Source organism: Phyllobates terribilis, unplaced genomic scaffold (assembly GCF_046119375.1).
Source record: "Phyllobates terribilis strain yellow unplaced genomic scaffold, ASM4611937v1 Scaffold_2__4_contigs__length_985480577, whole genome shotgun sequence".
Lineage (NCBI taxonomy): Eukaryota > Metazoa > Chordata > Amphibia > Anura > Dendrobatidae > Phyllobates > Phyllobates terribilis.
The window spans coordinates 843,828,187-843,844,661 of NW_027362762.1; the positions used below are offsets into that span (position 1 = coordinate 843,828,187).

A 16,475-nucleotide genomic window follows, 5' to 3' on the forward strand; every position below is an offset into this window, starting at 1 on the left:
CCCCACACCATTACTGACCCACTGCCAAACCGATCATGCTGAAGGATGTTGCAGGCAGCAGATCACTCTCCACAGCGTCTCCAAACTCTGTCACGTCTTCACATGTGCTCAGTGAAGAGCACAGCTCTTCATCTGTGAAGAGCACAGGGCGCCAGTGGCGATTTTTTGCCAATCCTGGTGTTCTGTGGCAAATGCCAAGCGTCCTGCACGGTGTTGGGCTGTGAGCACAACCCCCATCTGTGGACGTCGGACCCTCATACCACCCTCATAGAGTCGGTTTCTAACCGTTTGTGCTGACACATGCACATTTGTGGCCTGCTGGAGGTCATTTTGCAGGGCTCTGGCAGTGCTCCTCCTGTTCCTCCTTGCACAAAGGCAGAGATAGCGGTCCTGCTGCTGGGTTGTTGCCCTCCTATGTCCCCCTCCACGTTTCCTGGTGTACTGGCCTGTCTCCTGGTAGCGCCTCCAGCCTCTGGACACTACGCTGACAGACACAGCAAACTTTCTTGCCACAGCTCGCATTGATGTGCCATCCTGGATGAGCTGCACTACATGCGCAACTTCTGTGGGTTGTAGAGTCTGTCTCATGCTGCCACGAGTGTGAAAGCACAACCAACATACCAAAGTGACCAAAAGATCAGCCAGAAAGCATTGGTACTGAGATGTGGTCTGTGGTCCCCACCTGCAAAACCACTCCTTTATTTAGTGTGTCTTGATAATTGCCAATAATTTCCATCTGTTGTCTATTCCATTTGCACAACAGCATGTGAAATTGATTGTCAATCAGTGTTGCTTCCTAAATGAGTAAACAATGGTGCAGCGGTCTCAGGGAGCGCCAAAGGAATACTGGACAATTTAGTAGATGTCAACCGACTTTTATTCTTCCTCCAATACCACTGCCACAACGCGTTTCAACGGTCTAAGCCGTCTTCATCAATACTAAATTGTCCAGTATTCCTTTGGCGCTCCCTGAGACCGCTGCACCATTGTTTACTTGTGAGATATCTCCATGCGGAGCTAAAGCGGCAGGAGCGGCCTGGTCTATTTGGATGTTTGAGGACCTGCGGTATCCAACCACCGGGTTAAACTACTGAGGACCTGCGGTGACGTGGTATCTGGTCCAGCAGGATCGTGTGACCACTTGAGGAGCACGGAGTTGCGAGGCAAACACCGACAGGACGGTACTACAAATAGAGGTGACCCGGAGCCTCATTAATTACACGCTTAATCTTGGTTGTGTAGACGTACACAACCTTCACAGGTGAGTGTACTGGCACTTTTTAAATTCAGCAAATAGCCCTGTGAGTCTACACATGCGCCCTTTCTTTTCTTTTCACATTGCTTCCTAAATGGACAGTTTGATTTCACAGAAGTTTGATTTACTTGAAGTTATATTCTGTTGTTTAAGTGTTCACTTTATTTCTTTGAGCAGTATATATATATATATATATATATATATATATATATGTATATATATATATACACATATAGATATGTGAGCTTACATTTTCAGAATGCTAAATATTACTTACTGTGTAAGGCCGGTTTCACACGTCCATATATTTCCGGTACCGGAGATATCCATGTCCCGTGTGTCCGTGTGTGTCACATGTGTGGCGACCGTGTGCCGCATCAGGATCACACAGACCGGCGCCTGGGAATCAGTGTACAGTTAGTGCTGTTCCCAAGTGCTGGATGTTGAACGCTGCCCTCATCATGGTTCCTGCCGGTGCTGCGATCAGCACCAGCAGGGACAATAATGAGGGTAGTAGTAGACTTCTCCTGCAGTGTCCCTGTGTAAAAATAAGACTAAAATAATAAAATCCATATACTCACCTGTTCTAAGTGTCCCCCGCTGTAATCCATGCGACCGCTCAGCAGAGGAGGAGGGGAGAATAAGCCGCTCCAGCAAGCGGCTCTGGAGCTGCGATTAGTGAGTGACAGGACACCGCTCCTGAGCTCAGCTCCGGGGGCCGCTCCAGCTCATTCTCCCCAGCTCTCCGGTGTCAGCGAGCAGAGGATTACAGCGGGGGACACTTAGGACAGGTGAGTATGTGGATTTTAGTATTTTAATCTTATTTTTACAGGTGGACTTTGCGGGAGCAGACACTACTACTACCGTCATCAGTGTCCCTGCTGGTGGTGATCGCAGCGCCGGCAGGGGGCTATGATGAGGGCATTGTTCAGCACCAAGCGCTTGGGAACAGCGCTAACTGTACAGCTGATTCCTAGGCGACGGTACATGTCACACTCATCGTGAGGCATTTTGCGAACCGTGCATCCGCAAAAATACGGACATGTCAGCGTGTGGAGCACACGGACACAAGGTCCGTGGAAACACAATGACATGTGCGCAGGCCCATAAATTTGAATGGATCTGCGTGTGTCAGTTTCTCCAGTACGTGTGGTAACTGTCACCACACATACTGGAAACACGGACATGTGAAAGAGGCCTAAAGTTAATTGTAAACCTGCTAATCTGATGACATCTTGAACATTGCTGAGGGTAGTCAGAAAATGTAACTTAATGTTCAAGGATGCTTTTGCACTGTTTTTTACTTCACATAGCGAGTGCGTGAATTTGTGACTTTTTAAAATGTTGCAAGTGATAAATGATGCAAAACCAGTCACTCCAATAAAACCATATCCCCAAACAGTTGGTGCAAAACAAATTTAAAAATGTTAAGAAAGAAAAAAGAAAATACCCAATCAGTAAGTGCACATGTTTTGTATTTGTAAGTTATTTTTCCAGAGTGGGAAAAAATAAGGAGTGATCCAGCATCCAGAAGTCTTCTTTAAAATCAATAATCCTTTATTGGAAAAGTATTTTAAAAATCATATGCAGAAAAGTGTCAGACCTTATAGTCCTTAATCATTGTATGACACAATCATATCATACAATAATTAAGGACCATAAGGTCTGAACCGCTTCTGTACATCACCTCCTCCTGTGGGGGCTGTGACTTTTCTGCATATGATTTTTAAAATACTTTTCCTATAAAGGATTATTGATTTTAAAGAAGACTTCTGGATGCTGGATCACTCCTTGTTTTTTCCTGCCAATCTCCTGAGGCACTGCCGGCTGTTCCGTGCACCTGATGTCTGAGTAAGTTGAGCTGACTTTTTTCCTCTCTCATTTTTCCAGAGTTTTGGCAGGAAAAACACTGCATAAAATACATGCGTTTTTTACTTACATTTTTTTCCCATTCATTTGAATGGGTGAAAAAAGGTGAAAAAATTCTAAAAGAATTGTCATGCAGCAGATTTGAAAAACGTTTTGAGGCTAGAGTCACACGACAGTATAAAAAAGCAGTCCAATTTTCACCCAGAAAAGTGGTACGATATTTTTCTCACTAGTCATTCTTATGCAATCCGTGTTTTTACTCAGCATCTTTTGCAGACCATTTACAGTTTTGTATGTATGCTACAGAATTGCAATGTATCCATAAATGCTATATTGTGGCTCCATATCTCATCTGATTTGTTTCTCACACACCTATTCGATTTCGGAGTTTAATTGCAGCATGCTGAGATTTTTTTCACAGACAATTTTTGTCAGTGAAAAAAATTGGTCATCAGCACTGCCCTACTGAATAACATTGCTCATGGTGCCATCCAATAAAAAATCGGTTATAACTTGTCCGATGTATACGGTGGTGTGAGCGAGCCCTAAAAGTTCAAATCTGCAAGGAAAAAATAAGTAACATTTGAATGAAACTTTTGAAATCTCATTCACTTTGCTACTACTGAAAAATGCTTTGTTTTTCTTCTACTGCAAAAAGCGCTGAAAAATCGTGGCAAAAAATGCAGAATGTTAACAAGCCCAACATTGGGCAAAACATTACAAAAATTATGTAATTAGCTGCCATCTAATCTTTCCAACTTTACTTTTTATTTTTATCTGGACTTTTTATCAAAATATCATTGACAGACAATATTTTCTATGGACACATTGGAAAACCATAATAAATCATTTTGATTATAAGTGATACATGTCTACAGCCCATAATTCCATAATTCTAATATCAAGACTGATTCTGATATCTGCTGCATTCACTGCAAAATGATGAGAATTACAATAAAAATTATCTATATAAGTTTCTTCAACCTCAAAATAATCACAGACAGGACAAAAAAGTGCCGTATTTTTCTGGACTGTCCGGGAATTTTTGGGTGGCAACCTTTAGTCTTTCTATGTTACAATCCATTTACTGTATCTTAAAATAGTTAAATTTTTGTTACATTTACAATCCCAAATTTATATAGGGACTAAATCATGGGGAATGGACACATGTAGGGTTAGTATATTGTATAGTAATCTTTTCACTGCACACTTAGAGAAGAGTAGAACTATCAGGTTAACAATGGTACTTGGCAAATGTACTGAGAATCAAGACAAACCTTCGATCCAGTGCTAAATTTAGGCAGGTCTCCAGTGCCTCCATGATAGATTTGCTTCTTTACACCTTCCCTGTTCAGACCTATTGCTTCCTCCATTGCACCTGCTATCTGTGGATGAAAATAGATTCAGACTGAGATTAACCTTTATATAGAAGGATCTGCGAGACTGCCTTCAAGGCATAAGACCCGGGGATTGAACAGTCTTAGCACAGATTGCCTGACTTAGTGAGGGAAGCCGCTGTTCTTATATAAGCAATATTTTAAAATGTTTCTTTTTTTCTGTAGCATAGAAACATTTTTCTATGTAGACAAATGTTCCTGGTTTGTCCATGTATAATCCTTAAGAAATAATAGAATGAAACTGATTGGGATACATTTTTCTGGTAATATAGACAATAACTCTCTATATGTATTGGGCTGGTTTGAGGAGTAAGGACAATCTTTAATGTCAAAGCCAATAGTGAAAAAGGTTGATAAGGAAATGGAAATGCCCATGAGCATCCTTCCAGAATAGGCATGTTATTAGCAGATCTAAACTAGATATGGCATTTCATAATATAATGCTTTTACTGTTTAGCAATTCTGCCCCTGGTAAAAGAGTATTTCCTTCTTCAACATTTATTTAACTTTCACTGGAATTGATAAAAATCCTGAAATTATTAAATTTGAACAAAATTATGGACAGGACCCTAGTCCAGTGGCCTCATGGGTAGACTGTAGAATCTATTCCCTCCAGCCAGCATCCCCTGCTCCTCCAATGATTAGTAGGCCTGGCAGACCATCATCATGATTTCACATAGGGCCTACTAATCATTAGAGCCAAGGATGTCGGCCGATAGGAGAAGATGCACAGGGCTCGGGACCAGTGGCCACAGACTAGTGACGCAATCGCTGGACCAGTATCCTGGAAATCTTTTGCTCTGCACTGATATGTATATTTCTTACCTCTTTGACAATACGCCATCTACTTGATAAATCCAGCAGATGAAAATTGAGCTGCCCCATACTTCAAAGGTGTTTTGAACTTACACAAGGTTCTCTTTTTTCTTGAACCTCCACATTAGCAAGAGAAGATAAATCCAGTCCAGTGGTTGAAATTCCCTTTGGTTCTGTAACAGATGGACTGGAGAAGGAACAAGCTCAAACTGTCCTCTTACAAGGATGTTATGGTGACATAACCTACACCGGTCCCTTAGATAATCATTTCTGCTTTATACATAGAAAATAATTTGACGCTAGCTTAGGCCTATTCTGGTTTCAGTGTTTGTCTTTTGGGTGCAGTCCATGACTAGAGATGAGTGGTTAGATTTGCAGATGATCAATTTTGAGTCGAATGTCCTTAAATTTGCAGTTTTGCATGAGTTCAAACATTTTGAGATTTGATTTGTGGTTTACTAAAATACTTGCCCGGCACCATTTCCCACACTGCTGAAGCATCAGAGAGCAGGTTAATCTAATTTTGCATTGCCGCGTGCGTCTCCCCAAAATCCCCTGCAGCTGTGACATCTAGTGGTATTATCATACCTTGTACAGGGGTGGTCAGTACCTGGGTCATCACAGATCAACGGTTCCCAGTGGAGCACAGTTTGTACGGCAGAATCATTTTCCAGAGTCTGTAGAGTGTAAGCTCTTATGATTAGTGGGATCCTCTCTCCTGTGGAATGTAAGCTATTATGGCCACCTGTAACTTGTAAGCTCATATGGTCAGTGAGTTTCTCTCTCTCCTGTAAAGAGTAAGCTCTTAAAGCGGGGTCATCTCTCTCTCTCTCATAAAGTGTAAGCTTTAATGGCCAGCAGGATCCTCTATTATAAAGTGTAAGCTCTTATGGCCAGCGGGATCCTCTCTCTTGTAGATTGTGAGCTCGTATGATCAGCGAGGTCCCCTCTCCTGTAGAATGTAAGCTATTATGGTCAGCAAGGTATTCTCTCTCTTTCACCTGTAACTTGTAAGCTCTCATGGTCAGTGAGCGTCTCTCTCTCTCTATCTCTCCTGTAAAGAGTAAGCTCTTATGATCAATGGGGTCCTCTCTCTCTCTGGTAGAGTGTAAGCTTTTATGGCCAGAGGGTTACTCCCTCTCTTCTGTAGATTGTGCGCTCTTATGATCAGCGAGGTACTCTCTCTCCTGTAGAATGTAAGCTCTTATGGTCAGCAATGTATTCTCTCTCTTTCATCTATAACTTGTAAGCTCTTATGGTCAGGGAGGTTTTCTCTCTCTCTCCTGTAAAGAGTAAGCTCATATGATCAGCTAGGTCCTCTCTCTCTAGTAAAGCGTAAGCTCTTATGGCTAGTGGGGTCCCCTCTCTCACACACCTATAAATTGTAAGCTCTTAAGGTCAGTGGGGTCCTCTCTATCCTATAGAGTGTAAGCTCTTAAGGTTCTCTTTCTCTCCTCTCTCATTTGCATTTTATGATCAATTAGAAGCTTTCCAGTATTGAAATTCACACAAATGTATTCATCGCAAATCACTGGTGGGCAGAAACAAAAGAGGGCCCCTGTGCAAGAACAGTATAAGGGCCCTTTGCAGTAATCAAAATGCACAACTTCCCCATGCTTTGGAGGTGGAAATGGGCCCCCTTACCCCTGGGGCTCCCGTGCGGCTGCACAGTTTGTACCAATGATATGTCCGTCTTGGCCGCAAATCCAATTTTTGGGGAAAATTCTGCAAAGTTGGAGAATTCAAATTTTAAAAGATTCACTTATCTCTAACATTACTGTGCATTACTGTCTTAGTATTAAGGTCCCTGTATCTGTGCTCCCTCAACCTGATACTGACTGTCCTGTCTGAACCTCATCCTAATCCAGTCCTGCCTATACCTAGTCTTGATCCTGATCTGCCTAGTCCGCTCCTGTACCACTACCCCCTCCTGTCAAATCTGAACCTGGACCTGTAATCTCATACCTCAGTCCGTCCTGCGTTCCTGAACCTGTCCTGTCTGTACTTATTCCATATCCTCCTGTTAACAAATTCCTGGCCAACATGACTCTCCAAGTCTATCCCTGCTTCCCTGCCCCTTTGGGGGTCAACTGCTGCAGCTCCGGGGTCTGTCCTGGAGTGGTACCTAGCCTCTACAAGTCTAACTACACCATCAGGGGCTCTAGTGAAGAATCTGGTATTTGCTTAGTTATGCCCCTCCAGGCTCTCCCCGGTCCATGGCTCAGTGGTTCCACAACCACCAGTCATGACAAATGATCAGGGTCATGGTTTACCATGGACAGATGAGTGGCGATCTGTGTGCTATTTGTTTTTCGCGGTCCGGTTGCTAGAGAAACCTTCTCTTATACCACTATCTGCAATTTTAATGAAAGTAAAAAGCAGATGTCAGGTGGATGGTAAAAAATGGACACGCACGTGTGAATAAACCCTTTGCGTCATTTATTGCTGACATGTTCCACTATGGGTTGAGCATTTAGTTGTTTTTTATTATTTTTTCTTATAGACACTGGTTTTGTGCAAGCAATCCAAGTTCCCCTTCTTATTCTAAACGGGAGAACATGACATGACACATTTCAATGGCTAGAGAACCTATTATTTTGTTCGCGACTCATTTCCTTTAATCAGTATAATTAATTGTACTGAACATAATTATTTAACCCATTAATTATAACACAATACATTGTAAGTTTCCCCATACTACTAGTGGATATGGAACATACAAAACAAAAACCAATCACTAGAAGAATATGTGTGGCGCTCTAATGACAGGGAGGTGTATAAAGCTGTTAGAGAGAGGTGACCAACTGCTCCAGCTGATATTTAATAATATAAAACATTGCCTTAGACAATGGGACACAGCTCAGATAGAAATGATTTGTATAAATGGTTGCAGCTTTTGTTTTACTTGACAAGAACAATGTGCTCGTCTAGAAAAATCTGCTCCTCCAGCGGCCCAGACTTACATCAGTTTGACAACAAAATAGTGCACTGATTAATGGTTGTATAATTAACTGTTGCATAAATGTACTATTAATTTATAATAATGAGGTTTTGATATTACAGTTTTTTTTAAAAATATTATATGTTAACATTTGCAATCACTGTTGTTCCACTTCTTGTACAAAAAAACACAAAAATAATTAATTGTGCATTACACATTTGATGTAAAATTTCCTACCGTTTTTACGTATAAAGTGTTAGAACCCTCCTGTTTGTTTTTTCCATCTTGTGTTTTGCGGTCACGTGACCATCTGCCTTTATATTCCAGCTCCGCCCTTTTGGCTGTGCTGGACTTCAGTGTTTGGCAGTTTCTCTAGCCGGGTGCTTCGTTGCCTTTCTCTGTCAGTTCGCTTTGTCCTTCTGGGACCTCTAGTACCTTTTGTCAGTTTGTCTTTTTGTGTTCTGCAACAACTTCTCTGTTTAGGAGGTGTCCCATTTTTGTCCTAGTCCTTAGTTTTGTTAGGGACCCCTCCCTTAATGCTATAGGTCTCCGTTCAGACTAGCCGAGGACTAAGGCGGGTCTGTTCGCCAGGAACAGGCAGCCCCCTACATCGTAGGGATTCAGCTTAGTCTTACTGTAGGGACAGCTTTCCCCTATCTTTCCTTTGTGCATGTTGCAGATCATAACATAAAGCTCCTATGCAGATTTATGCATCTCCATGGTTACAGACTACAAATAAATGTTCAGATCCTGAGGTCATATTTTACTCCCTTGCATTTGCCTCTCCTATTACTTGTATGTGATATATCAAGCAGATGGAAGATGGAATAATACATGTTGTGGGGTTTCTACTCGGGTGCTTCGGGAGGCAAAACAGGAAGCATTGCCGTTTAAATGTCCAAGTTGGTTTATTGCTCTATAAATCCTCCACAAGCAAAAGGGAAAATAAACGGCCTTCAGTGCAGGCAAAACAAAGAAAACTGTTCTTTAGACAAAGTCTCTGGTTAGTCAGTCCTGTGGGCACACAGGCTGGATAGCATCCAGTACACTGGCTCAGTCTGGAGATAACAACACACAGGAGGCTTTCTCCCTCCATACACACAGACCATGTGTCAAACAACGGACTTCATTATAACCTCTTAAACACACCCAGAGGTGAGGTATTTGGGCAGCCAGGCCCTCCCGTTGGCCCAGATGCACCAAACAAACGTCTTAGTGCTATGTGCACTAGAGCAACACTCCAAGATTACATCACAGATGACAACCACCTCTGTGATACATACTGCTCATCAACTATCTGTCCGGCAGCTGCCTTACAATGTTTACAAGGCTGGACTATACAGGTTATATACTGATAGATTAGTGAATAAAATCACCCTATAAACCTTCTGAACAACAAGAACAGTAACACAGTACACGCTATAAGTGTGCCATAGACGTCACCACGTAATGCAATTATCTGATGCAAGTCAATCAATTTCTTTTACCAATGAGGCTGGTTAACTTATAGCTTGTACTGCCATGTAGCAACCTGAAGTAAGTGTAAATTGGGCTGTGTTTCTCAAAAAAGAAAAAAAAATTTATAGGTGGGGAAGATAGTGTAGATAGTGACCTGGGCACAAATAAAGAAATTGGGGGTGGGGTTAGAACAGTCAATAAAGTAAGAAGGAATAGAGGTACAGAGAGATACATAAAATGCATGTACACTAATGCCAGAAGCCTCACCAACAAAATGGAGGAATTAGAATTAATTTTGTTGGAAAATAATTATGACATGGTAGGGATATCTGAGACATGGCTGGACGCGAGCCATGACTGGGCAGTTAATTTACAGGGCTATAGTTTGTTCAGAAATGACCGTACAAACAAGCGAGGGGGGGTGTGTGTTTATATGTAAAATCATCCTTAAAACCTGTCTTGCGGGAGGATATATGTGAATCTAATGAAAATGTAGAGTCCCTGTGGGTGGAGATAAGGGGAGGGGGAAAAAATAATAAATTAATGATAGGAGTATGTTATAAGTCTCCAAAAATAATGGAAGTAGCGGAGAATATCCTCGTAAAGCAAATAGATGAAGCAGCGACTCAAGGAGAAGTCATTATTATGGGAGACTTCAACTACCCTGAAATACATTGGGGGACAGAAACATGTAGTTCAAGCAAAGGAAATAGGTTTTTGACTACTATGAGAGACAATTACCTTTCACAACTGGTTCAGGACCCGACAAGAAGGGGGGCACTGCTAGACCTAATATTAACCAATAGGCCAGACCGCATATCAAATATACGAGTTGGGGGTCACTTGGGTAATAGTGATCACAAAATAATACGTTTTCATGTAACCTTTAATAAGATGTGTAGTAGAGGGGTTACAAGGACACTAAACTTCAGGACGGCAAATTTCCAATGGTTAAGAGATGATCTTAGTGCAATAAACTGGGACGATATCCTGACACATAAAACTACACAAAGCAAATGGGAGACATTTATTAACATCCTGAATAGGACCTGTGTACAATATATACCCTATGGGAATAAACATGCTAGAAATAGGAGGAACCACTATGGCTAAATAGAGCTGTAAGGGGCGCAATAAGTGACAAAAAGAAAGCATTTAGAGAACTAAAGCAAGTAGGTAGTGATGAGGCATTAAATAAATATAGAAAATTAAATAAATTATGTAAAAACCAAATCAAGGCAGCAAAGATTGAGGCAGAGAGAATCATTGCCAGAGAAAGTAAAAATAACCCCAAAATATTCTTTAACTACATAAATAGTAAAAAACTAAAAAATGATAGTGTTGGCCCCCTTAAAAATAGTCTGGGTGAAATGGTGGATGAGGATGAGGAAAAAGCCAATATGCTAAATGATTTTTTTTCAACCGTATTTACACAAGAAAATCGCATGACAGAAAACATGATTAGTGATAACAAAAATTCTCCAGTAAATGTCACTTGCTTAACCCAGCAGTAAGTACGGCGGCGTCTAAAAATCACTAAAGTTGACAAATCCCCGGGCCCAGATGGGATACACCCACGAGTACTGCAGGAATTAAGTAACGTCATAGATAGACCATTATTTTTAATCTTTAAAGATTCCATAATAACAGGGTCTGTACCACAGGACTGGCGTATAGCAAATGTGGTGCCAATATTCAAAAAGGGGACAAAAACTGAACTTGGAAATTATAGGCCGGTAAGCTTAACCTCTACTGTGGGTAAAATCCTGGAGGGTTTCCTAAGAGATGCTATACTAGAATATCTGAAGAAGAATAACCTCATGACCCAATATCAACATGGGTTTACGAGGGACTGTTCCTGTCAAACTAATCTGATCAGCTTTTATGAGGAGGCAAGTTCTGGACTGGACCAAGGAAATGCAGTGGATGTTATGTATATGGACTTTTCAAAAGCTTTTGATACAGTTCCACAGAAAAGGTTGATACATAAAATGAGAACAATGGGGATAGGGGAAAATATATGTATGTGGGTTAAGAATTGGCTCAGTGATAGGAAACAAAGGGTGGTTATTAATGGAAAACACTCAGACTGGGTCTCAGTTAACAGTGAGGTACCACAGGGGTCAGTATTGGGCCCCCTTCTTTTTAACATATTTATTAATGACCTTGTAGGGGGCATACAGAGTAATATTTCAATATTTGCAGATGACACTAAACTCTGCAGGGTAATCAATACAGAGGAGGACAATTTTATATTACAGGAGGATCTATGTAAACTAGAAGCTTGGGCTGATAAATGGCAAATGAGCTTTAATGGGGATAAATGTAAGGTAATGCACATGGGCAGAGGAAATAAAATGTATAATTATATGCTTAATTGTAAAACACTGGGCAAAACCGTAACTGAAAAAGACCTGGGTGTATTGGTGGACGACAAGCTCACGTTTAGTGGCCAGTGTCAGGCTGCTGCTGCAAAGGCAAATAAAATAATGGGATGCATTAAAAGAGGCATAGATGCTCATGATGAGGACATCATTTTACCTCTATACAAATCACTAGTGCGACCACACTTAGAATACTGTGTACAGTTCTGGTCTCCGGTGTATAAGAAAGACATAGCTGAACTAGAGCGGGTGCAGAGAAGAGCGACCAAGGTTATTAGAGGACTGGGGGGTCTGCAATACCAAGACAGGTTATTACACTTGGGGTTATTTACTGTGGAAAAAAGAAGGCTTAGGGGTGATCTTATTACTATGTACAAGTATATGAGGGGACAGTACAAAGACCTTTCTACTGAGCTTTTTACTCTGAGGCCTGAGACTAGGACAAGGGGGCATCTTCTACGTCTGGAGGAAAGAAGGTTTAAACATAATCACAGACGGGGATTCTTTACTGTAAGAGCAGTGAGACTATGGAACTCTCTGCCGCATGATGTTGTAATGAGTGATTCACTGTTAAAATTTAAGAAGGGCATGGATGCCTTTCTTGAAAAGTATAATATTACAGGTTATAAATACTAGATTCCTTGATAGGGCATTGATCCAGGGAACTAGTCTGATTGTCGTATGGAGTCGGGAAGGAATTTTTTTGCCCAATGTGGAGCTTAGTGTTTGCCACATGGCTTTTTTTTGCCTTCCTCTGGATCAACAAGTTAGGCTATGGGTTGAACTAGATGGACTTAGTCTTCCTTCAACCTTAAAAACTATGTTACTATAATTCATGTTTATATAGCAGTACTTGATGCAGTTATTAAAAAACATTCAAATAGAATTTTTAATATAAAAGGACTTACATTGACCATATATCAGGTACTGTAACATCTGTCAGAGGTTACAGACTCAAAAAGGCTACCTCAGACAGACTTGGCACAAGCCACTCTGTCTGGCAGGTTCCAGCAGTACCCCAACTTTCACCCTTTAACACCCCTACAGGAATCTGGTCTTACTACAGGTTCCACTGGATTGCTTCTACAGAAATGCTGCCATCTGAAGGAGCGAACCAGAGGCAGGAAGGGTCACCAAGCAGAGTAAGAGGCATGAGGTCACGTCAGGAATAGAATCATAAGACAAGATGATGGTCAAAATTCATGACGAGGTCAGAAAACAAGAGGAATCAGGAAATCACCACAATCAAGGACTAGAGCACAAGTCAGGTAGCAAAAACAATTCGACTGGCAGTGGAAGTCAGAGACACAGGGGTTTTAATAGTAGGCAACTCCACTAAAGTTGGACAAAACGTCCAGGCTTGCAATCTCCGTTCTGTTTCATTCCAAAAGTGTATAGTGGAGTTAAAGGGGTTGTCCGGTCCAAAATGATAAGTTTGCAGCCACTCTGTGAGACTGCAGACTTATGAATCCCCCCTGCGCACGCATTGTGCGCTGTGGGGATTTGCCGGTTTCTGAGCTAAGACTGGCGGGTATGTATGTGTTATACATACTCCTGGCCAGAACCCGACTAGTGGGCATGGCCCCGCTCCATATACTTGTATTAAGCAAGGCCACGTCCTGTCTAGTGACGTGGCTGTCCAGTGGGTGCGGCCTCCCTCACTAGTCGGGCTCTGGCAGGGAGTATGTATAACTCATATGCACCCGCCGATCCCGGCTCAGAAACTAGCGAATCCCCATAGAGCACAGTGCCTGCACTGGGGGGATTCATAAGTCTGCAGTCACACAGACTGACTGCAGACTTATCATTTTGGACCGGACAACCCGTTTAAGATCAGGGCTCGGTACTTACCTGTCAAGTTCTTCCACACCAAACTTACCCAACCATGCGTTGGGTCAATAATGACGAAAGAGAAAATTACCTTTCTCAAACTGTTAGAAAATCTAAAGTAGGGCTCGCACGGCCAATATGGTCTGTGCTCAGAAGGAAAATATAGATATTCAAAACTATAACCTTTGGCATGATGTATGCACAAGAAAAAATATTCTTTTGGAAATGAGTTTTATTTGAACAGGCGACCAGTGAGGTAATGACTAACATTTTGGCTAAGTTGCTTTTATCAAGGTTATCTATATAGAATAAACCAACAAAAAAGGAAACATAAGAAATATTGTCACTGAAAAATGCGAGTGTATAAGCACAAAAGAATGGTGATATAAATAAAATAGATATAACGCTCTTTAAACAAATAATAAAAGGTCAGGATTATATTATACACACTGTGGTATAGACACATATGTGTGTATGTACATCTAAAATGGCTATCGTCTCACTCCAGAAGAAGAACATCGGTAATATAAAAACAGTAGCTGATAAAACAGCCTAACATACAATATGCAATAGAGGTAGGATGGGGACCAAGGTATTTGTTGCCAGAATGGCCAGTAAGATAGAAGGTATACTGCAGAGTATTGCAGGAGTGAAATAGTCCCCAAGGACCAATAGAAAGATAAATATAAAACAAGACTCATCCATTACCTTACCAAGTGGTGTCCAATGCCTCCACCCATTACTGTGTGCTAGGTGACAGGCCCGCTTAGCACGCTGGGGAATCTGCTGGCTGAGGAGAGGTCGCAGTATTTGTGCATGCCGAGAGGGACAGGAACTGTGATGTTGGGTGCCAGAACCAGAAGTGAGGTATCCTGTTGCATTCCACCGCGAATGTAGTTGCAACTAGAGTAATGAAGTAAGCTGTTAAGATCCGTTGGCTTAACATAGAGATCTGTGGCCAGTGAACCATCATCCAGTAAAATGATGTTGGTGTCTAAAAAATTAATTATTTGGGTATCACAATGCATGGTGAATGTTAGGCCTGTGATGCTATCATTTATATCTTGAACAAATGCAATAAGTGTATCTTTTCCACCTTTCCAGATAAGGAAGATATCATCAATGTATCTGTTCCAGAATATAGAATATCTTTGGAAGAGTACATTGTTATAAATGTGATTGGTTTCAAATTGCACCATAAAGATATTGGCGTAAGGGGGCGCCACATTAGAGCCCATTCATGTGCCTGTTTTTTGTATGAAAATTTGATCTTTGAATAAAAAGTAGTTTTTTGTCAAAATGAGAGTCAACAGGGCTTGACTTAGTGGAGTCTGATACTATTGAGATTAATGATTTGTAAAAATACTCCGCATTATATACAATATTTTATATGACAGGTGATAAGTAAAGTTCACATACACGCACTTATACTTTCTTGGATTATTATGAGAATTTTTACATCATCTTCCTGATTGTAATTAAATTTCATTTATTGGAAGTTTATGTCTATTTTGGAACCCTGCTTGTGCATATCTGCATTATCTATACTGTCTTTTTCTATAATCTGTTGAGATTTACAGTATTATATTTGATGTTACTGTAGTGCCCTCTAGAGGCATTGTCTGTTTTTTAACTTTTTTACCTAGATCATGTTTTGATCTTTGTTTTATAAGAATTCTGAATAAAGACTGCATTATTTTTACCATTGTATGGAACTCTTCTTTTTTCTGGGGTTTATTTTCCCTTTGAAAGGACATATGTGTGTATGTACATCACAAACAACTGTCGCCTCACTCCAGAAGAAGAACATCTGTAATATAAAAACACTAACTGATAAAACCCTAGAATGCCCAATAAGATAGAAGGTATACTGCAAAGTGTTGCATGAGTGAAATAGTCCCCAAGGACCCAACATATCCGAGACTGTATATCCCAACACAACATATTAGTGACAGCGAATAAATAGAATGGCTGTCCCAATAAGAAGAGATTCCAGCTCAGCAAATTAAAAATATATACAATCTTTATTGATAACGTAAAGATAAAAACATTAAAAAAAACAGGACAAAAAACGTCCAGAAAAAAGGGGGGAGGAAACACTATAATCAAATCAGAATTAGAGGTAGAAAAGACATTAATGTGTCCAGAATAAATCCATCAGTATAGCCAATTCACTACTATAGAATCTTAAAACATACTAGATTATATAATAGCCTACATCAGAAATAGTTGATCATGATCAATATATAAAGTGCAACTGCATCACTTAAGCCCAAAAAATTCTAGGTAACAACAGTATCATGCTGGGCTAATATATAGTGCAGGCTATGTTGAACTAAACCACTAGACAAAGATTTCCTCAGAACAGATCAAATGCTAAATAGTAAATATTGAGTAGTAATCAAATCAATCAATGTATTTGTTAAACGTAAGCCGCCTAAATTCAGAAAGGGGCGAGACCGGTTACATGAATTCGTTGGAATCCTGGGGGAACAGTTACTCAGGGCGACCATAGGCTGCAGCTT

At 40.9% G+C, this 16,475-nt stretch overlaps 1 protein-coding gene across 1 annotated transcript in view; it reads right to left on the reverse strand.

Moving 5' to 3' along the window:
• The window catches only part of AIPL1 (AIP like 1 HSP90 co-chaperone), a 253,022-nt gene that overhangs the window by 199,589 nt on the left and 36,958 nt on the right, over positions 1 to 16,475 (reverse strand). Inside the window, exon 2 of the mRNA XM_073667818.1 lies at positions 4,402 to 4,509. Coding sequence (XP_073523919.1) covers positions 4,402 to 4,509 — 108 coding nt within the window. The remainder of the gene's footprint in view (positions 1 to 4,401; positions 4,510 to 16,475) is intronic.